Source organism: Salminus brasiliensis, chromosome 18 (genome assembly GCF_030463535.1).
Source record: "Salminus brasiliensis chromosome 18, fSalBra1.hap2, whole genome shotgun sequence".
Taxonomy (NCBI): Eukaryota; Metazoa; Chordata; class Actinopteri; order Characiformes; family Bryconidae; genus Salminus; species Salminus brasiliensis.
The window spans coordinates 16998898-17021984 of NC_132895.1; the positions used below are offsets into that span (position 1 = coordinate 16998898).

The 23087-nt window shown below is 41.1% G+C and overlaps 3 protein-coding genes across 4 annotated transcripts; 1 reads left to right on the forward strand and 2 right to left on the reverse strand.

Moving 5' to 3' along the window:
• The first annotated feature begins 101 nt into the window (after positions 1 to 101).
• On the forward strand, positions 102 to 7592 carry rrm1 (ribonucleotide reductase M1 polypeptide). Its single transcript, XM_072662134.1, has 19 exons — positions 102 to 290; positions 1390 to 1478; positions 1691 to 1868; positions 1981 to 2081; positions 2166 to 2225; positions 2337 to 2376; positions 2487 to 2649; positions 2927 to 3068; positions 3164 to 3247; positions 3339 to 3500; positions 4888 to 4967; positions 5145 to 5346; positions 5477 to 5626; positions 5742 to 5963; positions 6149 to 6225; positions 6314 to 6449; positions 6567 to 6662; positions 6749 to 6937; positions 7037 to 7592. The coding sequence occupies exons 1-19, from the start codon at positions 272 to 274 to the stop codon at positions 7226 to 7228; spliced, it is 2382 nt and encodes a 793-aa protein (XP_072518235.1). The 5' UTR covers positions 102 to 271; the 3' UTR covers positions 7229 to 7592.
• Positions 7593 to 9436: 1844 nt separating this feature from the next.
• trpc2b (transient receptor potential cation channel subfamily C member 2b) lies at positions 9437 to 17335 on the reverse strand. The gene is made up of 13 exons (XM_072661782.1): positions 17309 to 17335; positions 15840 to 16532; positions 15393 to 15602; positions 15050 to 15214; positions 14236 to 14410; positions 13914 to 14114; positions 12730 to 12892; positions 12373 to 12465; positions 12064 to 12256; positions 11841 to 11968; positions 11679 to 11751; positions 11463 to 11577; positions 9437 to 10569 (listed from the first exon to the last, which is right to left on the reverse strand). The coding sequence occupies exons 1-13, from the start codon at positions 17324 to 17326 to the stop codon at positions 9767 to 9769; spliced, it is 3030 nt and encodes a 1009-aa protein (XP_072517883.1). The 5' UTR covers positions 17327 to 17335; the 3' UTR covers positions 9437 to 9766.
• Positions 17103 to 22367, reverse strand: xndc1 (xrcc1 N-terminal domain containing 1). 2 transcript variants are annotated; one of them, XM_072661784.1, is made up of 8 exons: positions 22178 to 22367; positions 21829 to 21970; positions 21465 to 21620; positions 21121 to 21293; positions 19773 to 19855; positions 19414 to 19656; positions 18429 to 18664; positions 17103 to 18339 (listed from the first exon to the last, which is right to left on the reverse strand). In XM_072661784.1, exons 1-8 carry the CDS (start codon positions 22220 to 22222, stop codon positions 18104 to 18106), a joined length of 1314 nt encoding a protein of 437 aa, XP_072517885.1. In that variant the 5' UTR covers positions 22223 to 22367; the 3' UTR covers positions 17103 to 18103. The 2 variants fall into 2 exon arrangements, with proteins under 2 accessions (XP_072517885.1, XP_072517884.1); XM_072661783.1 differs by having other exon boundaries at positions 18429 to 18670.
• Between the last annotated feature and the right edge of the window lie 720 nt (positions 22368 to 23087).

Genomic DNA, 23087 nt, shown 5'->3' on the forward strand with positions numbered 1-23087 from the left:
ATAAATATCGGACAGAGCTGTGAAACCTAATGCAGTGTATATGTAACGTGACAGTGATGCGCATGCGCATCTAGACCGGCCTTCTTCTGATTGGTCGTCGCTGTTGTACATGAAGCGTTTCTGGCGCGGTTTGAAGACTTTCGCGCTTTATTTCTTGCTTCAGCTCGTCGACAGTGGACAACAGGCCCACATTATTCATTAGCCAAACAATACCTCTATTACGATCATCAGTTTTGTACCAGTTTGGCACTTTCTTTCAACAGAAGTAAACATGCACGTCATCAAGCGTGGTGAGTTTGTGTTTCTGTGCCTTATTTGGATGGTCTGAGTAGCAGTGTTTATTAGTCCTGCAGATGTAGACGGCTAGTTAATGTGTCTAATATACCTAACATACGAGCCTTTCTAAACTTTACGGTGGACATTAGTGAGCTAGATAACGTTGCTTTGAGAGGAAATGATTATAAAGCCCCTGTAGCATGCAGTACAGACTGACTCTGCTGAACGCTAGCTAGCTAGCACTGTGTTCCTAGCTAGCTTTCTGACATTTGATACGACTAACTACGCTCAGGATCTATGTTTACTGTTGTGGTATTCCGACAACTGGTTGAAATTATGAGTATAATTAGATAGCTAGCTAGCTAACTCATCAGCCAGGTTGGCTAGCTAGCTAGCTAACGTTATGTGAAATTATCAGTGAAGGAAGCTAGCTAGCTCGTTAGCCCAATATCACATCCAGAATAATGTCTCAATTTATTGACCGTTCAGCTGCACAGCTTATAAAACTGTTGTGGTTTTAAATCATTATTTGAAGATGATGATGATGATGATGATGATAGTTTTGAGAGGAGAGTTCATACAGCTCATGTTTAGCTCACAGTCTCTACTTGCTGCTTTACCCCCATTGTTGTCAGTGTCGTTCGCGCCAAATAGTCAGTTCAGCAAGTGTGGACCACTGGCTGCAAGACGTTTGGCAAGAGCTAATTGTGTACTTTGTTAATCATGACACTTCTTAAATCCCGAATTTACTTAAAGATGTTCTTTGCGTCTGTTTCCTTTGTTTTTAAGCTGTTTTCCCTTTTTGCCTTACAGTTGCTTGTGTGATTGACGTTAGGGAGCCTCCATTTACAAAAACTAGGTCAAATGAAGAGACCCACTGTTGTATTAGTTTACTATTAGTTTTTCAAAAGTTAATGTAACTTTTAGCTTTTAAAGTTATTAGAATATGCACCACAGACTACTTATTAAACCATCACATAAGTGATTTTTTTTTCTTTTTCCTTTTTTTGTGTCTATGATGAACCCTTGCCAAAGTTAAGTGCCCTTTTATGAATTGTTTTGTTTGTATATTATGTTTATTAAAAAAAAAAAAAAAAAAATATTCTTTTGCAGATGGACGCCAGGAGCGTGTTATGTTTGACAAAATTACCTCACGTATTCAGAAGCTCTGCTATGGACTCAACTCTGACTTTGTTGATCCTGTATGTATAGTTTCATCTTTTGACTGATAACCATGTTGCAGATTTATTTGTTTATGAATCTTTCTGATAAGTTACACCATCACTACAGTATGTTGACACCTGTTGTGGCTGTAGGCTTCAAAATCTCTTCAGTTTAATGGCTGTTTTTCATTTAAAATCTGTTTACAATATTTGTTTTTTGACTAGTCGCATGTGTGCTGTTATGTTTCCAGACTCAGATCACAATGAAGGTGATCCAGGGCCTGTACAGCGGCGTAACCACTGTAGAGCTGGACACTCTGGCTGCGGAGACTGCTGCCACCCTCACCACCAAACACCCTGACTATGCCATCTTGGCAGCTCGCATTGCAGTCTCCAACCTGCACAAGGAGACCAAGAAGGTTTTTAGTGGTAAGTAAGCTAAATAACTTGGTCATTGGATTGATCTGATTCTCCATGACTTGAAAAAAGGTATGGTCCTAACTTTTTTTTTTTTTCTTTTTTTTTTGTTTCCTTTTTCCAGATGTTATGGAAGACCTCTACAATTATGTGAATCCACTGAATGGACGACACTCACCAATGATTTCCAAGGAGACCCTTGACCTTATCTTGGCTAATAAGGATGTAAGAAGGATGACTAATTTGTTGTTTCTCTTTATTTAACAACATTAGAGTCTGAAACTCCGTCTTTCTCTCTTCCTTCCACAGCGCCTCAATTCAGCCATCATCTTTGACAGGGACTTCTCTTACAACTTCTTTGGGTTCAAGGTAGATTGAGTCTGTAATATTATTCCTGGTGCATCAGCTGTGCATGTAATCAGAAATAAATATTTGTAATTTTACAAATGACCACTACTGAAAAGTGTCCTCTCTGTTTAGACCCTGGAGCGGTCCTATTTGCTTAAGATTGATGGAAAAGGTAAGTGATATTTAAAAAAAAAAAAAAGTTTCCATAATTCCTAAATACTTCTGAATACAAGCCACATCAAATGTTTATTCCTCACATTGCCTTTTTGCATGTGTTTTTAGTGGCAGAAAGGCCTCAGCACATGCTAATGAGGGTAGCAGTTGGGATCCATAAGGAGGATATTGCTGCTGCCATTGAGACCTACAACCTGCTGTCTGAGAAGTGGTTCACTCATGCTTCTCCTACACTCTTCAATGCAGGCACTAATAGGCCTCAGCTCTCCAGGTATACACCAGAGGGAGACATTGCTGTTTCCAAGACATGTTAATACTTGTCTGCATTACAGAGTTTGAACAGAAGAGGGCAGTTCAGTAAAAGAAACCAAAGCCTGGGTTTTAGTAAATTAAAGTTGTCATGATATTGTTTGTCATTTAGCCTTATTGACCCTGAGCTGCAGTACTTGGATGAGGGGACTTAAATATCTGGTGAACCTGAACAATCCATACCTGTGATTGGGTACTTGAGTAACTTGTTTGTTTAACCTCTGCTTGTTGGTTTCCAGCTGTTTTCTGCTTTCTATGCGGGATGACAGCATTGATGGGATCTATGACACATTAAAGCAGTGTGCCCTGATTTCTAAATCTGCGGGAGGCATTGGAGTTGCAGTAAGCTGCATTAGAGCTACAGGCAGCTACATTGCAGGAGTAAGTCAGAATTTCTCAATTTCTCGCACAGCAGGAAAATGAAAAGCTCAACTAACATTTTATTTATTTTTTTTTTAATTAAATGTTCCTCTCAGACAAATGGCAATTCAAACGGACTGGTTCCTATGCTTCGCGTCTACAACAACACAGCTCGCTATGTTGACCAGGGAGGAAACAAGGTGAGAGATGCACACATTGTGTTGTGAGCTAATTTGCTGTTTACCTGAGTGTTGGACACATTTTAATCCATCTTCACTTGACTTTTCTCAGAGACCTGGAGCGTTTGCCATGTACCTGGAGCCATGGCATTTTGACATCTTTGACTTCCTGGAGCTGAAGAAGAACACGGGTAAAGAAGAGCAGAGGGCCAGAGACCTGTTTTATGCTCTCTGGATCCCTGACCTCTTCATGAAAAGAGTGGAGACCAATGCTGTAAGTTCTGCACTTCAGGGAATTAACTTTTAGATCTGTAAATGTGTGTTTTATTAAAGAACAGGGTATAAGATAAGAGAGTCCTTTATTAGTCCCGCAGTGGGGAAATTCACAGTGTGACAGTAGAAAGGGATAGCAAGACACTCAGTTACAAAAATTTAGATAAATAATTTACACTATATACACAATATAAATAAGAATTAAAAAAGCAATAAACAATATTATTTACAGCAAAAGACTCTTAATTGCACATGGGGGGGGGGGGGTATTGCACATAGTATTCCCTGAACATGTATGTGTAGTTAAGTGTGTGCGTATGTGGTCCGCTGGGAGCAGTGCTGGTTGTGCAGTCTGACGGCAGCAGGAAGGAAGGACCTGCAATACCGCTCCTTCACATACTTTGGGTGAAGCAACCTGTCGCCAAAGGAGCTGCCCAGTGCTGCCAGAGTCTCATGCATGGGGTGGGAGCTGTTCTCCAGCATGGATGCCAGCTTGGTTGTCATCCTCCTGTCTCCCAACACCTCCACTGGGTCTAAGAAGCACCCCAGGACAGAGCCGGCCCTCTTTATGAGTTTGTCCAGTCTCTTCTTATCTGCCGTCGAGATGCTACTGCCCCACCAGACCACTCCATAGAAGATGGCAGATGCCACCACTGTGTCGAAGAACGTCCTCAGGAGCACTCCCTGCACTCCAAAGGACCTCAATCTCCTCAGCAGGTAGAGTCTGCTCTGGCCTTTCTTGTAGAGTGCAGCAGTGTTGACTGACCAGTCCAGTTTGTTGTTCAGATGAACACCCAGGTATTTATAAGAGTCCACACTCTCGATGTTCATACCCCGGATGTTCACTGATGGAGGGGGGTGTCTGCACCTGCGGAAATCCACTACAAGTTCTTTGGTCTTTCCAGCGTTTATCTGCAGATGGTTCTGCAGACACCAGTCCACAAAGTCCTGAATAAGTTCTCTGTACTCGCTGTCCTCCTCATTGGATATGAGGCCGACGATCGCTGAGTCAACAGAGAACTTCTGGAGGTGACAGGTCGGTGAGCTGTACATGAAGTCAGCAGTGTACAGGGTGAAGAGGAACGGTGCCAAGATCGTTCCTTGAGGGGCTCCTGTGCTGCTGACCACCAAGTCAGAGACACAGTCCCGTGCCCTCACATACTGTGGTCGGTTGGTGAGGTAGTCCAGTATCCAGTTTGACAGGTGACTGTCCACTCCACAATGTCCCAACTTGTCCTTTAGAAGCCCTGGCTGTATGGTGTTAAAAGCACTGGAGAAATCGAAGAAGGTGATCCTCACAGTGCTGCCGGGCTTCTCCAGGTGAGAAAGAGCTCTATGTGTACAACTCATGAATTCATTATATGAATTAATAATTTTGCCCCTTTCAGGAATGGTCCCTTATGTGCCCAAATGACTGTCCAGGTCTGGATGAGTGCTGGGGTGAAGAGTTTGAAAAACTCTACACTAGGTAAAATGCTCTTTTGTGACTTATGGCTCATCAACAAGGTCTGTTGCATATTAAAGGGTCATATTCCTCATTTGAATTATTTGTTGAAATGCATCTTAAGAATGGGCCCTGCTGCTTGCTTTGTGGTTCTACAACCTTCTGATCTCTTAACATCTCAACAAATGTTTGTTTTTGCAGGTATGAGCAAGAGGGCAAGGCAAAGCGTGTAGTGAAGGCCCAGCAGCTTTGGTATGCTATTATTGAGTCGCAGACAGAGACTGGTACTCCTTACATGCTTTACAAGGATGCCTGTAATCGAAAGAGCAACCACCAGAATCTTGGCACCATTAAATGCAGCAACCTTTGCACAGAGATTGTGGAGTACACAAGCAAGGATGAGGTGAGATTTCACTTTACTTTTACTTTTTATTTATTTATTATTATCTATATTTTCAAAATAAATGTTAAGGGACTTTCTTTTACTTCTATGTAGAACTTTTAATCTTATTTTCCTGCTTTACATTTTGCAGGTGGCTGTGTGCAATCTGGCATCTATCGCTCTTAACATGTATGTCACACCTGAGAGAACATTTGATTTCCAGAAGTTAGCATCTGTTACAAAGGTCATAGTTAGAAACTTGAACAAAATCATTGAGATCAACTATTACCCAGTTGTTGAGGTGAGTTTTGTGGGGATTTTTTTGTTTGTTAGTTTTTTTTTTATATTGAGGTTAATCAACCTTATCGTATACATGCTCTTTTTATATTATGACCCTGTCCTCCGACTCTCAACAGGCTGAGAAGTCCAACAAACGCCACAGGCCCATTGGTATAGGAGTGCAGGGGCTGGCTGATGCCTTTATCCTCATGCGTTTTCCATTTGAGAGTGCAGAAGCTCAACTCCTCAATACACAGATATTTGAAACCATCTACTATGCTGCTTTGGAGTCCAGCTGTGAGCTGGCTGCTGAGCATGGTCCATACGAGACATATGCTGGATCTCCTGTTAGCAAGGGTGTAAGTGTCAAAGCCGCAAAACTGCTCAACAGAGATGGGTGAACTTCAGGTGTAACGACTGTGCTAACAACTGTTGTAGCTTAGCACATGAAATCTATTTTGGCTAAGCAATGAGTTTTAGTTCATGCTTCAAACAGAATGAGGGTTTAACAAATCAGATTTTAAGCCTTCTCTACTCTCCTTAGATCCTGCAATATGACATGTGGGAGAAGACCCCAACAGACTTGTGGGACTGGAAGGCATTGAAGGAGAAGATTGCCAAGTAAGTCAGCTCCTCCACAGATCTATTCATGCTATACGTTTATAGACCAGACATGCCTAATTGTGGCTTTTCTTTGGTTGGTTTGCAGGCATGGCGTACGTAATAGTTTACTGCTGGCACCTATGCCCACTGCTTCCACAGCACAAATTCTGGGTAACAATGAGTCCATTGAGCCATACACCAGCAACTTCTACACACGTAGAGTGCTTTCTGGAGAGTTTCAGGTAAGATGAATCACTTGCAAGTCACCCTTGTTGAATCCCTTGGTTACAGGGGATTTGCAATTGCAGACTTGGGTATTTTGCCAAGTGTTCATTTTGTTGGTGATCCTTATTCTTTAGATTGTGAATCCTCACTTGCTGAAAGACCTGACAGAACGAGGCCTGTGGAGTGAAGACATGAAGAACCAGCTGATTGCTCACAATGGATCAATTCAGGTTGGTACAGTGCATCACGTGGATGAGCAAAATGCTCTGCCTTTGGAGATAAAATTACCTAAAACACTAATGTTGATACTTTATAGGGTATCCCCACAATCCCAGATGACCTAAAGGAGTTGTATAAGACTGTATGGGAGATTTCTCAGAAGGTGGTCCTCAAGATGGCTGCTGACCGAGGAGCTTTCATTGACCAGAGTCAGTCCCTCAATATCCACATTGCTGAGCCCAACTACGGCAAGCTTACTAGCATGCACTTTTATGGCTGGAAGCAGGTGAGTTCATCGTTTGCTGTGGGTCACCATAGCTTTGTGTCTGTAGAAAAGTATGACTGAGTCATGCTCGTGGCTTAACTTGTGGAACTCTTTTGACAGGGGCTGAAGACTGGCATGTACTACCTGCGGACAAAGCCAGCTGCCAACCCTATCCAGTTCACCCTCAACAAGGAGAAACTGAAAGACCCGCAGACAGTCAAAAACAGCGAGGAAGAGCTCAAGGAACGGAACACAGCCGCTATGGTCTGCTCTCTGGAGAATCGTGATGAGTGTCTGATGTGTGGTTCATAGTTTCTTCTCTTCATTTTTGCCATTAACAGCACTTATGAAGTATTTTGTCTGAATTATTACGATAAAACAATATCAAACTTTCTCTTGCTGATACTGTTGCTGTGGGACATGCATTATATAAATACTATCTTCTCTTTTAGTGCTGTACATATGCTTGTCTTATCAACTAAATAGAACTATACAATTTTCATATTTATTTCACTTGGGTGTACTGCCTAACAGTTCTGTACAGATTTCCACTGATCTGGGTATGATTTGCCTTTGAAAATTGCCTGTTATTTACAGAGATTCTACTATTAAATTTCCAGCCTGTAAAGAATTGTTTGGTTTTATGTTGAAACAATTAAAATGATTTTGTACTCTATTTGTATTTTCTTCTGAGAGCTCATGTTTTTAAAGATTTACACAGTGCTTAAATGTTGCATCCATGGCCAATGCAGGATTTAGAGATCTGTAAATTAAAATGGCTCTAATTCTTTTTTTTCTTTTTTTTAATATTAGTTTTGTTTGTTTTTAACAACCAAAGAGGGAAATCTAGTAAGACGGCACGGTCAAAATGTTACAGAAGCTGTATTACTGTTTCTTTCTACCAGCCAACCACAGCCATTGCTGTTGTACAATTCAGTTCATTTGTACTGTAAACTGCTGTTTTTGTTTGAGTGTTGAATTCATACATTTCTGGAAACAGGCTGTGTACAAGAACATGAATGATATTTACTGTAGAGTATGCAAAAAAAAAGTCTTGGGACAGACTTGCAGCTCACAGTAAAAGTGTACCACTTTTATACAGTAACACCTGTAGGGATGTGAAATTGCGGCAATAAAAAAAAGAATGTCACATTGTCCATTGTAATCACAACTGTCCCTGTGTGTCCTTGTCCAGACATTCTCTCCCACTCCCTCCCTGTATGTTGTTCTGTATCCACATTGATCACACTCCATCCAAACAGCCCCCCTTTTTTTAAATGTCACTGACAACACCTGCTTTAGTCTCTGACTGATTGGAATCTGGTTGGTCTGTTGCTTAGCCGCAACTTACATCAACTGTTTCTCAATATGTCAATGATCTGTGCCTTCACAAATGAGAGTCAGCTGTTTTACCATAGCACATCACCTGCTGCTGTTGTTTTATGCTATATTTAGGGGTTGGGCATTAGGTGTTCATTTCTGGCCTGCAAGCATTGGTAAATGAGAAAGATCCATAAAGTTGGCCTTGGCTTAGCTAGTATGTAGAGAAAATGTAAGCATTGTACAAACATGTTAACAGACTGCATATTCAGTGAAAGCAACATGGACTGCGCTATTGAAAGCATGCTGATGGGGAATATCAGCCGAGTCTTGGGACACAACCATCAGGACAGACAGGCTCCCTAAAGGGTGGTGTGCTTATCTAAGCGCATCATTCCTACCAAGATCTCTCATCTGCAGACCCTTTACAACAAGCGGTGCTGGACCAAGGCCAGGAAGATCGTAAAGGACCTCAGCCACCCAAGCAGCAGACTGTTCCGCTCCCTAAAGGGATGAGGAGTTTCTTCCCACAAGCCCTTGGGACTCTTGACCTGTTAAGATTGTTGACTACGGTTGTCCTAAAAAAAAAAATGGGATCCCTGTGATATATTTCTAGTATATTAACTGATTAAACAGGTGCACAGGTGTGATGTTTCTCCACAGGCTGGGAGGAAGTGAGGCTCTGGGTAACAGATTAATTAATTACCAAGGGAGCGTTTGTGGGATGTAGCAAACAGCAGGTGTGGAGCAAGCTGCAACCTGTACTCAGGCCGTGGGGACAATTACAGCTCTCAATCAACAAGATCTGCTTCACCATTTTAGTGTCCTTGGCTGGGGTGAGAAAGGAAACCCAAGTTTACGTTAAGTATTGAGATGTTTATTATGGCTCTGTTTCCACTACATGCACATAACATAGCAGAATAGTAGGCGGCTATAATGAGAGGATCTGTGATTGGAGTACGGCTGTTACCCTTCATTGTTTCTTTTGCTACACAATATGTGAAACAATATGGTTAAGATAATTAGTGATAAGCCCAAACCCAACACACACAGGAATGTTCAGGTACCAAGACACAACTGATAGAGGGATGGGTGGAAATTGAGACATCTGCATTACTGGAATAGAAAATTTGGGGGGAAGAAAATTGGAAAATGTGAAAATAAACTATAATACATTCAAATTTACATAATCACTGCAGAGGGTAGTGAGATCAGCACTATGTTTAATCAGCTGTGATTAGTGGTGGATTTAATGGTGACTGTTGTTTTATTTGTGTGCGTGTGTGTGTGTGTTTGGGTACAGCTTGTGATCTCACATGGACACACTCCAAAATCTTGTAGAAAGCCTTTCTGGAAGACTAGAAGTTTTAAAGCCTATAGCATGGTTGTTAAGGGTGTCCCAGTACTTTTGTCCATAACAGTGTATATGTAATGTTTTAACGCAATACATGAAAGTACTCTAATATTTTTAATATTCTCATTAATAGTAAGCTGTTTTTCAGGATAGATTGACTGTTGAGTTATTAAGGTCTAGAGATCTAGTTCTTGAGAACCAAAGCCAGTGTCATGCGAGCCATTGCTGCCAGTTGGAGAAGCAGCATTCTTCTCTTGGAAACCTGATATCGCTTCTCCATTGTTTCTTTCCTCTATTTGCTTAGCCATAAAACTTACTATCCCAGTTCTTCTCTCAGTCACCACATTTACTTCAGACATGGTAAATTCCTCAGACATCCCTTCATTAGCTCTCCCTTCCTCCATCTTCTGTGCTTCATCCTCTCCGGCCTCCCCAACTCCGCTTTCTGTCTCTTCCTCACCACATTCTACCACAGTCTGATCATCACTGCCTTCTTCACCATCTGCATTACTCACTGATTGGCCCTCAAGAGAAGCCACCTCCTCACTGACCTCAGCTTCTTCACCGTTGGCTCTCTCCTCTTCCATGTTCTCTGTGGAGCCTCCTTCTTCAGTCATTGCCTCACCCTCACCCTCACCATCATCATTCTCTTCCCCTTCATCACCGGCACCTTCTTCCTCTTGTATGCTTACCCCCACTGTGGCGTTCTGCTCCACGTTCTCCGGTTCCAGATCAGGTTTTTGATGGTGTACGTTGACCAGCAGAGGGGTGGGTCTGGTCTCTGATGGTCCACTGCTGTTAAAGCCCCGGAAGTTGTTTTTGGCCCCGCTGATGTACTTTCCCAAGACATTGGAGGTGCTTCTCTCTGAGGGATCCAATTTAGCCTCTTCTACATCCAACAGGGTTTGGTGAATTTTCTTCATCTCATCATGCAGCCGACCAACGACTTTACCTAGCTCTGTCACCCGATTTCCGACATCTATTAAAAAGGGGGGGGAAATGGCTAATTTTAAACTTTGAACATTAAAAAAGACTCATTGCAAATAGCAAGATCCAAGAGCAGTGGACAGCAGTTGTCTGGGAGATCTATGAGAGATGTTAACTTATGCACTATTGATATAAAAAAACACAGTGTTGTTTTTGTTGATTTCTTAGAAAGGGTCTTGCATATACAAGCAGATCTTTTTAAACCTATGTATTTACTTATTAGGAATATAATTTTTAAACTGGCTTAGAGCAACTTTCTATAAATAGTATAGTTCTGTATAAACAGAAAGTATGTGACTTAACTTAGTTTTAAGCTGATACCTGCAGCACCTCCCTGAGGAGCTTCAGCTCCAGCACTTCCTCAAATACCACTTTCCCTGGAGATGCTTTTCCAAACTAGGGTTAAACTTTAGCCTAGCATGTGTTCCCTACCCTGGCTTTAGCTCCTTGACTCTCAGAGTTTGAGTTCCAACCTGTTTTCTGATAAGTAGCAGTGTCTTCTGATAACTAGTCTGGTGGTTATATGCTGCCCTAAATTACATAATGTTACTGATGATGGGCAATTGTGGCAAAGAGTCAAGACTAGGGGGGGGGGTTGAATTTGGGCTATTTTATAGCTCTGGTAAAGTTTTGGTTATGGTGGATTTTCCTTTCAATGATGGGACAACAGTTCACAGTAGAGGTTTGAGGTTCACAGTATGTCATGTTTATATACTGAACTCTCATTATTATCTCATACAGTTTTCCATCCTGGGAACTTCTGAAAGAGTGAGGAATTGATGTCTGGAACCACCGATGCATGCACAAACATTTTAAAAATACTTTTTATTTATTCAGTCCACAACATTAACCTAAAGCAAAGAAGACATGCCTTTTCTGTCATACCTTTGCGTTTAGTTTCCTCAAACTCCCTCCTTGCAGACTCAATATAGCGCTGCACCAGAGCGTAAATGACCTGCTGTTTGTAAGACATTTTCTCGTCTGTGCCTCCGTCATCCTTCTGAGGTCCAATTGACATGGTAAGAACAAGGCATTTGCAGAAGAGGATTTAAAAAAATGTACAGAATTTATTTTAAAGGCTCATTTCAAAAATCAACTCACCATAGAGGCAATGGGTGGGTAGTCTGGGGTCGAATTAAATTTACAACAACAACAGATTCTTCTGAAAATTCCCCTGAACAAAAAGAATGCCATAATTATCTTGCCTGCTTTGTTGTGAGAACCGGTAAGGACATATTAGAACCAAAATATCTGATAGCTTACCGTAGAACGTAGAACAAAGCCTTTGGTGAGGGAATGATGTTGAAGGGGACAGGCATAGTGAGGCCCTCTCTGAAGTAGTTCAGATAGAGCTTAGAACGGGCAAACTTCCACTCCACATCAGCATCATCCTACAGATGATGGTCAAAAGGGGAAATCAGTCTTATTAATGGAAAGCACAGGGTGATCTGAAGGTATGTGAAGTGATCCCACTCAACAAGCTTACCTCAATCTTCTGAAAGGAGTTTGTGATCATGGCAATGAACATGTTCAGCAGCACAATTACAATCAGAAGTGTGAAGATACCATACAAGATCCTGCCCACAAACTCAGCCACTACAAAGTCAGGCATGTCCACATATTCCTTGTTGACAACACCAAACATTGTCCAGAAGAGGAAGGAGAAGGTCTCGTTAAACCTGGAGGGAAGGACGTATGGAAATGAATTAAAGTTCTTGATGCATATTCTAAATGCACACTGATGCACAAGCACAATCCTGATGGTTTTACTGAGATATTACTAAAAAGATCAAACCTTCCAAGCTGGGGAGAGACGACGTAAGGAACGTAGATATTGTTGATTCCACACAGAAAAGCGGTACCGATGATCATCAGAAAAAACAAAAACCTGGACAGAGAACACTGCAGTAAGAAACTCATTTTGCTGAATAACAAAACTGCTTGAGGCAAGTGTGTGATGAGCTCTGCGTGCAGTTTGCATGACACCAGCTAGTGGCTAAAAGCTTCCATCACTGATCAGCCTGGTTGTTCCAGTGCAAAACTAAAGACACAAAACCTACAGCAAACATATCTTGGCTGAGTGAGTGCCTTACAGCAGGAACACTATTCAGTACACGTTCATTCCCCAACAGTAAAGATGGCACTTTTCTACCTTATCATGTCGTCAATCATCTTTCCCATAGAAATCTGCAGGGTTCCCAGAGACTCTTGTGCAGGCAGGATGTAAGCCAGACGTGCAAAACTCAACATGCTGGTCACGGCAAAAAGTACTTCAGATATCAGTTGAGGGTCCTCCTGACGCCACTCCTGGCGCACTGCAGATAATAAAGAGTGAGTCACACACTAAGGAGATTTGCTCAAGATGGTGTTCTTATACTTCATATAATGAGATCATAAGTAAGCTGTGTCCTCTTTGGGGGCTAAACCGCCCCAGGGTGAGACTAAAATTGAGTGATTTCTTAAAAAAAAAAAAGTTTTTATACAAGCATTGTGGTCATGAATGTAATGGCAATCCTGGGCATTCAGTAATTTCTTTGAATGCCCATCACAGGTTTAATAACGCATGAAGGGTCAAAAACATACATACACTCACAAATATAAATTCAGTGGTTCCAAAATGCCTTTTAACTTTACAGGACCATTTCCTGGTAGTGATCATGACTGACTACAGCTGGTAACTTCTCTGAGCATTAAAATAATTCCTTTCCTTTCATTATCTCTCTGTCTAGTTCTTTGTGTAATGTTTTTTGTTTGTTTGTTTGTGCCGTGTGGATTGATATAGGTTCCTCGGACATGGGTTCCTTGGACTGAGTGTTGGTTTCTCCCAGAGTTTTTCCTTGCCACTGTCGCTACCACCTCCATTGTGATGCTTACTCATAAGAGGTGTGGACCTGGAACTCGGCATGCCCAAGATTTCCGTAATATTCATGCCTATTATGTATGTAAGTATATGTAAACGTTTGAGCACAAATGCAACTACATAACTTTATATTATATAGTAATAACAGTAATAGTAGTATATAATAGTATATATAGTAAATGGACTATCAGTCAAAATTATTCTTCAAGCTGTTATTCTAACAATCACTAAAAAACACTAGCAAACACAGTGTTTCAGTGACTGGGTCAAGGTTGTTACAGATGTTACTGTAGGTTTTCAGTGAATTCAATCAAGTAGGAGCACAAATAATTACACTTGTGCTCCTCTTGGTTGAAATATTAAAATAAAATTAAAAACTTGTGGCCATATAGTGCAACCCACCCACATTCTGTTTTCCTTCCTTTAGTGAACAAAGGGTGTAATGATATTCGATAATGAACTGATTGTTTTCTCACGGGTCTGGGTGAAGTAGAAACACTCCTCTTCACTTCCAGGAGACTGACACAGGAAATGGCCTTTCAGCACGATTACCATTCGAAGGGAGAAGGAGGCCAGATACATGCTGAGAACAATCATATCCAGACAGTTCCACAAATCCAGAAAGTAGCTCCGCAGCCCCTCGATCCAAACCTCCTTACACTCAAACCAGAAGAACCCTGGAGAAAATGATGCCCCCAGGTTTGCACTGCACATTTGAATAACCTGTATAAACAGCTCAGCTTTATCACATTCGATGCTGTAATGAAAAACACACAGGTGAATGTGAAATACACATACCTGCCACCCACACCATATGGAAAGAGTTGTGCAAGATGTTCTGCTCCCTGGATGCAAACGAATCCCTAAACATCTCCATAGAGATGGACTCTCCCAACAATGTGATGAGGAACCACAAATAGGAGGCAGAGTGAAGGAGGAATTTGATCACAGGAATCTTCAAAAGCTTCCCCACCTAGAGAAAATACTGCAACATGAAAGCCGTCCATACCAGTTCTTAATGCCTTTTCAGTAGGGCTTAACCCTATTATAATCAGGATCAAATTTTTTATGCTTACTGTTAAAAAAACAAAACTCTGAATTTAGCTGAAATTAATTATTACTATTTCTTGAACCTTGTGCAAAACAATATAATTTTGACAGGCCTGTGTTTCCTTTAAAATCTCTATGGACGCATATTAATTTTTAATTTTAGATATTCATTACTGCGCAAAGGCACCTTTTTTAGGCACCTGTGCAACTTTGAAGTAAAAGCTCCTTATCTGAGCAGTAAGTGTTTATTTGCTCAGTAGAATATCTTTGATATGTTGATTTATACTTTGATAAATCCCTGTTCTTTAAATAAAACAGTGCACCCACTCACATGATTTTCAATCCACTGACTGACTCTAATTTTACCTTCAAATGATCTGCTAATCCACTCACAGATCCGTAATATTTGACCATTTTCCTCAATAAATAAACAAATGATAAAGTCTAATATCTTTGTTATCCACTTCTAGGATTCGTGTAAAAATCTAATAAAGTTTCAGGTCAAATTTATGCAGAAGTTTAAAAAAAAAAATCACAAACTTTCAAGCACCACTGCAAATACCTTTGACTTCGGTGCAATCCAATAGGTGAGACAGAGGAAGGGCATGGCGATAAAGATCCCCACAGACACAAGGATCTTCCAGGCGGTCCTGCTGCCCCTCCAACCAGGCAAGTTCCCACACCAGATGGAGGAAAGCACCTGCTGGCAGATTGGGTGGGCTACAAACTGAACATTTAAAAATAACAAATAATGCTGGTTAAAACCCACACATAAAAGAGCCATACATTGACTTTCAGTTATGTCATTTTAGAAAATAATCCTGATGTTCAGCGATTCCCTACTTTTCAGGGTCTTAGTGACCAGCATGTGAAGATCTTCCACACAATCACTTGGAAACACCTGCCTGTTTCTGATTGAAGTTGACAGCAAGTCGCAAACGGGCCAGATTTGGTATGCCTTCCTCGAATGCCTGATCATCAAATGCATCTTCACTGTCAACAAGGTCAAGCCCACAGTTGTTCAGAATGGTGGAGACCTCACTCTGATTCCGGCACATTCCCAGCAATTCCACAGCAAACTCCTGACACAACTCCTCAAGGGCAATGTACTGAGGCTGAAACAGATAACTGATCATGACAAACCATGACAATGCAAAACAACATCTGTAAAACATTTAAAATGCTTAAAAAAAACCTGCAGGAACCTCATGATTTAGACTGGACGTCATGCCTGAACATGTGCTTTACAAATTTACTTCACATGGTCATAATAAAACTGCACTGATATTTATTTAAACTATGTGCCTTCACCACGGCAGAACTTTTAAAAAGACTGATGAGCCCTGCCTGACCTTGAACTCAGGCTCCTTCTTGGAGAGTTTGCGAAGGTCACGGCTCAGATGAAAGGCGCTGAGCATGGCATCCTCAGCAGTGATGGAAAGATAGGCCCGAGAGGCAAGGCCACGGTAGGTGTTGATGCGTGACAGTGAGAACTTGAGCAAGTCATACTGGCGCCCATTGCGGCATTCGAGACAAGCGCAGGACACCTTGTGTGGCCATGGAATGACATGACCTTTCTGTGTAAGCATGTTTACAATTTCGTACAGATCCTTCTGGCAGGCCAATGTTAACGGGGTCACCCCAGGAGCAAACTGAGAGTCATCAATAGAGTGGTCAAAAATGGCCTGGGAGAAAGAGCGTACATCCATCTTGTTCCCTTTTTCTTGATCCAGTCTGTCAAGGAGGCGCTTCACGATGCGGGGCTGGTTTGTATCTACAGCCACCAACAGAGCCTCATGGATCTGTCGAAAATCAAACTTCACCCCCTGAAGCAGGACACCCATGGTGTCCTCATTGCCCAGTCTGATGGACAGGTTTAGCGCCTCTCTCCATTGTCTGTCCTCAGACTCGTCTAGCTGACGGATGATGCCATCGCCTGTCTTCAGCAGCCCACCGATCATGGCCATGTTTCCCTCGTGGATGGCGCTGATGAGCTCCGGAGGGAAGCGCATCTTCTTGTTCACTATCTCCCTCCATTGATCGGCCTGGAAAGCATAGATGAAGAATACATTCACAAATCATACACCAGAATATCTAACAAGCACTTACTTGTATTCCAGTTAAATGCAAAAGTTTGGGCACTTTTGGTCCGATGGCATATTGTGGGTTTGACACAGCCTTTCATTACCTAAATAAAGATATAAATAATCTGTGTGGTCTGTGAAAAGGTTTGGACATCCTAAAAAAAACTAAAAAAACATTTTTGACAAGGTCTCAGACAGGCCTGAGGCATGTCACCAACTGTAATTAGGAATCACCAGCTGAACCAAATTTCCAAACATGAATCACAATTTCTGACTTCTAACTTCTTAAAATAGGATTGATCCTACAACAGGATTTAGATTTTTATTTTTTAGGTTAATGATAAAATGAAATATGTTAATGCTAAAAAACAGACTAGCTGTGCTGTAGCATTCACTGAGAATATTTTTGCTTTGTTTAATTAGCCATGTAGGCTGTTTATTATTTCTTAATTTAAAATTAAGAATAAGGGTACCCAAACATTCGCAAACAACTGCAAAATGAGAAGAAAGCAGGCCATGTTTAATTACTGACACATCGTTTCCGACAATTGTTACACATTTTGCATTTCTTTGTCCTAATTGATTTAGTGATTGTTTTATTAGGTCAGAAATCCAGAAGTTTCAGTTTTTGTTGCCTAAATGCAACAAGCCCCACTTGACCTTAATCAAAAACTACAACGACTGCTGAAAATATTTAAAAAGAATAATAAGTTATTATACCACAAATGACATCTTACCGTGAGGTTTTCCATCATGGTGAAAACAAAGAGAAAACAATGTTTCTGGAGAGTTGTTTAAATAACTCAATAATTCCACATGTCCAAAATCCACCAGAGACCTTTTCAGAGCCTTCAAGCCCAAGCTAAGATACAAGCAGACATTCTTGGATGCCTCTGTAGCTGCACTGAATGACTGTGAGAGTGTGCGATTCCTGAATGACTCCAGCCGTTTGCTCTAGCTGAGTTAACAGTAGGTTCAACACGCCTGAACGAGTAAATTCACCTTCAATTACCTCATGAACCAAATAACAGCTCGCAATTCCCAAAGGTCACAGCCAATTAAAAACAGACAGTATGTTTCACATGTTCTCTCATTAAGGCCCTTAGATCTCTCCCTCCTCCTTTCTTCCACACATCATTCCTCCCTCATACCATCTCTTGCCAGAATAACTGTGAGCTCTGGGTAAAATCAGCCCAGACTAACTACACAAAAACAGAAGCATGGTTTCATTATTCAGATTTTTTTTTGGTGGTAAACATCACTATACAACAGAAGTTGAAAGGGTAAGTGATTTTTGATGACATTTCTAAACCTTGATTTTTCCCAGATTGTATTTGTGTTAATGTATTTCACATGAGAATGCATACAGTAACTCAAAACAGTAAAAGAACTGGTACAGCTAGTTTGTCAGTATTTCTACTGACTTATACAGTACTTCCATCATACTGTTCTCCATACATTGTCACTGGAAAGCATTGGTGATGCAGATATCAAATTTGAAAGAAATTGAATAAAAAAAACAGTGTTCTTTATTAGTCCACCCACACAGTATCACCACAGGTACTGGCATGCTGCTCGATGCAGTCTATAGGCAAGCTTAAGGAGCACAACGGACATGGCACCATATGCTCATCTCTGCTGATGCCGAAAGATGTGGGCGAGGGAAAAGAGGTCAGGATGTCAGAGTCCATGTCACCTGAAAATCCAACTGGACCAGAATCCAGGCAGGAGGAAGCATGAAAGGGCAAGTAGAGAGGGCTAAAAGACACTGAAATAAAGAGAAAGAATAGAGAGTTATTCATCTAGAGAAAGAATAAAATGTTTTGAAATAAATAAATATATATAATGTGCACACACCTCCACATATTGGGCATGCAGACTCAGGAGGCTCTGGACTGTGTGGAATGTTCTGGGTAGGTGATGCAGCTGGCGTATTAGTTTTGACAGGGCTTTGACAGCGTTTCAAAGTTTTGATATTTTTTTTGGTGGCAGCTCTGGTGGGTGTACTGGTTTGGCTACATTTGGATGCCAATTTCTCACAGCCTGCAGATCTTGACCTCTTTGGGGTTGAGGCCATGCTTGTCTGCTCCTGCCTGAAACTGCAAAAAGTACTGTCAGGCATAATTAGAACATTTGCCAGTGAATAATGAAAAACTACAGCCCTGATGTAATGGGGCTTCATGTAACAAAAATTGGTCCAAAAATATTACAAACAAAATCAGATAAAGCTTGAGCAACCAGGGACACCTTTGCCCTGATTTTGCTGCTGCAGAAACCTCAGAATCATGCAGCAGAAGGGTGAGTAATGGTAATGTGGTGTGGCCAATAAAGTCATTTAATCGTAGTGATTGAGAAACAGGAAAACCTGTGTCACTATACACAGTGATCATAAGAAACTTGCATTTTCAGTGGTCTAATGCACTACCACTATGGTTTGGAAATTGAGAGTTCAAATCCTGAGCAAAATTGGCTGTGCTCTCCCGGGTGGATAGATAGCTCTCTGACCCCTCATCACTCTTAAAGCGATCTTGCCTGGCACCGAAATCTGTTAGATGGTTAGGTGGTGGAGCTGGGGCCAGTGCTTTTCTCAGTGAGTGTGTGCTGCTCAGCAATGCTGGTGACTGGATTGAGATGTATTTAGGGAGTCATGTGTTTACCTTCCTAGTGTTGGGAGTCATGTTGGTGCAAGGGGGAGTTACGAATGGGTGGGTTAACTGGCAGTACCAAATTGTAAGAAAAACAAAACAAAACAAATTTGACAAAACAAATTATTTAAAGCTCTCCTTTTAGGAAGCAGACAGTCTGTGATTTGGCAGAGCATTGTTTTAGTTAACACATATACCTTGTCCTTGACCTTCGCCTACGATCCACAGGAGTACTGGCTTTACTTCCAGAAGAAATAAATCCACTTGAATGTGCATCAGACACAGAATTCGGGCTCTTTGCTTCACTCTGGCAGGGACTGCTAGTTAAGGTATTGTGAGGGACAATGCTGAGAGAGCGCCTGACGGACTGGACAGCTGTCACCATTCGCTCTGCCCTGCTCAACACATGATTCTTTTGGGCCTCTCCCGGTGAGACTTCTCTACAAGAGAGAAAGAGACAAGAGTGACAACCTTGAGCACCAAAGCAAAGGATAAATACAGTTTCAGTATGTATCACAATATCACAATAATATAATCACCTTCATTTCATACTCACTCTGTCTTTTGGCCAAAGAAGGTGTGCTGTAGAGCAGGACTGGTCAACCACTCGCTCACAGATATCATCTTATTTGGTGTGATCTGGTAAACCATTAAAAATATATAAATCATATGTTTCTCAGGATGAACTTGCAAAATCCCAGCAGTACACACATAAACAAGGAGCAAATACATTTAATGTCTTGATGATTTTAATGTCCTGAATAGAGGAATGTTAATTTGCACTATGATAAAAAGTGTTATGTGTACAAAACTATTGGGACACCTGCTTATTTATTGTTTCTTCTGAAATCAAGAGTATTAAAATGAGTTTATCCTGCTTTTGTTGGAGTAACTGTCTCTACTGTGGAGAAAAGAATTTCAACTAGATTATGGAGCATTGCTGTGAGGATCTGTTTGCATTCAGCGAAAAGAGCCTTAGTGAAGTCAAACCATTAGATGATCACCACTCCACCTCATTCCAAAAGTATTAGATGGAGCACCATCATTCAAGAGATGATGGGGGACTCAATGATGGGGGACTTTGTACCCCTCTAGCCCACTCCTGACAGAGTCCTATTTTATTGGCAATACTTATCTACATGGCCTAGACAAGCTGTGCGTGCATTTGCACATCTGCATAAGCAATGGGTGAAACTTAAACAAGCTGAATGCATTCATTATAAGGGGTGTCCACAAACATTTGGGCATATAGTGTAGCATTAACTATACAGCCACTATAGCTTAAATTAGCAAATCGTGTGCCTACAGGATACCAGAATTAGATTAGATTTATTTTTTATTTACAGTTCCTATAGTTATTTTTTTAATCCTACTGATAATGGAAAGAAAACAGTGGACATTTGGGGCTAATCCTGAATGTAGTTTAGTAAGCTATAAAATTAATGATGCTACTCTGTGGACTTAACAATGCAGGTGGTTTTTACACTTCAGTTTACATCAATTACACTTAGTGAAGTAACAATATATACTCAATGTGTATACCATCTGTAGTTTCTATGAGGACTAAGTGTACACAGTAACATCATCGCAGTATCGAGGTAGCTACTTTTTATTTCTTAGCAATATTGTCTTTTTAACATAATGTGAATCTGGCAGATGTTTACTGTACATGTAATATTGCACTAGAAAATGTGCCAAAACAAATGTTCCAAAACTACCTAATAACAATGTTTACATTGACTTCCATTAAAAGTTATGTCTTCTGCAAAATTGACATTTTAGAGACAGAAGGGTTTTGTGTGACAGTGACAATATGCTTCAGCTTCAGTGCACTGATATCATCTGCAGACAAACCAATAACTATCAGTTCACAGGTATGAATAATATTTCCTGCTACTGCTTACCTGGTTTTCAGCAGTTGTGTGTTCCTGATCAGCAGAAACCTCCTCAGTTTGTTCCTCAGCAGTGCGGAGGCGCAAGAAGGACAGGCCAAACTGAGACTTTTTATTGAAAGGCTGTGTGCAGGTGAGCCGCAGCCTATCCCAGCTCTCCTTAGCAGCCTGAGGCAGAAAATCAGCTGAAAATGGAAAGAACAGACAAGCTTTTAATGCCTAATGTGGTCTAATTTAGAAGCTGCATTACATGAGCATGTATGTACTGTTAGATATATTTTTTTAAATACATGTGTTAAATCCATTTCAAATATGGATAAGTGACAAGAACGCAAGGAGAAATAAAAAAGTGACACCTTTTTTAAACATGCGCACACCCTGCCGTCCTTTTCCCTGCCGTGAATCAGCCGGACTCATAAGGGTTGCAGTGGGTAACAGTGGGACATAAGGATGGTTTGATGGCCATGAGGAGCGACCCACATCCACCTGGATGAACGCAGAACCTAGGTTGCCTTGGAAAGGACCATACAAAGGAAAACCAGGTAGTGTCAATGCATAAAACCAAACCACCACACACTGGTATGGTCTTGCATATGACAATAAAAGTGTTGTAACATTTTAAACACACTGCCATCAGCAGAATGCAGCAATGCAGCAAATGACATAACATTTATTCAAGTACATAAATGTAGTTTTAGGACTGAACCATGAGCCCCTTACCAACATCGATGAATCCTATAGTAGAGGCTCTCTCCAGCTGCAGCTCTGCTTTGAGCACACCGCTGCGATCCAGTGCAGCGCACAGCCACGGCCTGCCAGCGCCACTGCTTTCACACACATTATCCACACGACTCTTGGGGTCCTGCAAAGGTTTAACGTATTTAAGGTACAGGTAAACACTTCAATTTAGCATTAGTATTGGACTAGCGTTATATTGAGCATTCTGACTATATTTCATGCTGTTGTGTTTTGCAACTAATTCTGAGTCTAATCTGAGATGATCTGACGTTACAGCAAAACAATAACACTGAGCCTGAAACTACCAGCAGTTCCGTATGTTGTTGTTTACCTGTGACGAGAATGAGACAACGTGTTTGATTCTAATAGGTGCCATGATGAAGGTTGTTCGCTTAGCTGAGAGAAGGCGAGGTTAGTCTAGGACTACACTCATGATAGACTAATAAAGCCTGAACGGATTTATTCGGTAAAAATACTGCTTCGTATCTGCAGCCATTTTTCCCGCCTGCAGTATCAGCTGACTGTCTCTTAGCAACACTGCCCGCCTCCCGCATCCGGTTTCAGCCGCCCTCTAGTGGTTCAGAGAGGAACGCCGTGGAGCCTGAAGGAGACACACAAACAACGAACCCTCGTTATTAATCACTGTTCCCGCACTAGGAACATTTTTCATATCTTCTTACCTTATTATTAATGGTGCTGTGTGCATTCTTAAGTGTACATTTAATGTGACCAAACACCAAGACATCCTTGTATATGCTTATTAGCTTACTACGTTATATAGCGTTAAACACCATGAACAAAAAAAAAAACAAAAAAAAACGTCACATGCATTTTCCTCTAATACTTGCTTACGTGTCCCCATTTGCCCTAATGACAGCATCAACTCTGTCTGTTTAGGATTACAGCCCTCTCTTGAGAAAGTTCCTGTAGTTTTTTTTTTTTATGTGTTGTCCAAAAAGAGCACATCGACACTCACATCCCAGGATAACAACTGGAAAAAACGACTAATAATATGATAGCAAGTGCAACATAATTGTATTTTTTTTTATCATCGTAGTATTTTTTGTATTGTGTGGGTTTTGTGATTTTTTTAAAATAACCTACCTTCTAAAATATATTTTGAACATTCTGAAAACTAAGTGTGCAACATATTTTGCACTCCTAATTCACATTTGAGCACCAGTTGGCTAATCCTCAATTATGTAGACTGTAGACATACATTTCCCACCATGTTAGAGACA

Coding starts and splice junctions, on each gene's coding strand:
- rrm1 (XM_072662134.1), top strand. Junction 4,968..5,144: donor TTTGAAAAACTCTACACTAG/GTAAAATGCTCT, acceptor TTGTTTTTGCAG/GTATGAGCAAGAGGGCAAGG. Junction 6,226..6,313: donor TTGAAGGAGAAGATTGCCAA/GTAAGTCAGCTC, acceptor GTTGGTTTGCAG/GCATGGCGTACGTAATAGTT.
- xndc1 (XM_072661783.1), bottom strand. CDS start 22,222: ATGGCACCTATTAGAATCAAACACGTTGTCTCATTCTCGTCACAG. Junction 21,971..22,177: donor TTGTCTCATTCTCGTCACAG/GTAAACAACAAC, acceptor AAACCTTTGCAG/GACCCCAAGAGTCGTGTGGA. Junction 21,621..21,828: donor TATAGGATTCATCGATGTTG/GTAAGGGGCTCA, acceptor GTCCTTTCCAAG/GCAACCTAGGTTCTGCGTTC.
- trpc2b (XM_072661782.1), bottom strand. Junction 15,603..15,839: donor AGAAGGAGCCTGAGTTCAAG/GTCAGGCAGGGC, acceptor TATCTGTTTCAG/CCTCAGTACATTGCCCTTGA. Junction 12,466..12,729: donor ATGATTGACGACATGATAAG/GTAGAAAAGTGC, acceptor TTCTCTGTCCAG/GTTTTTGTTTTTTCTGATGA.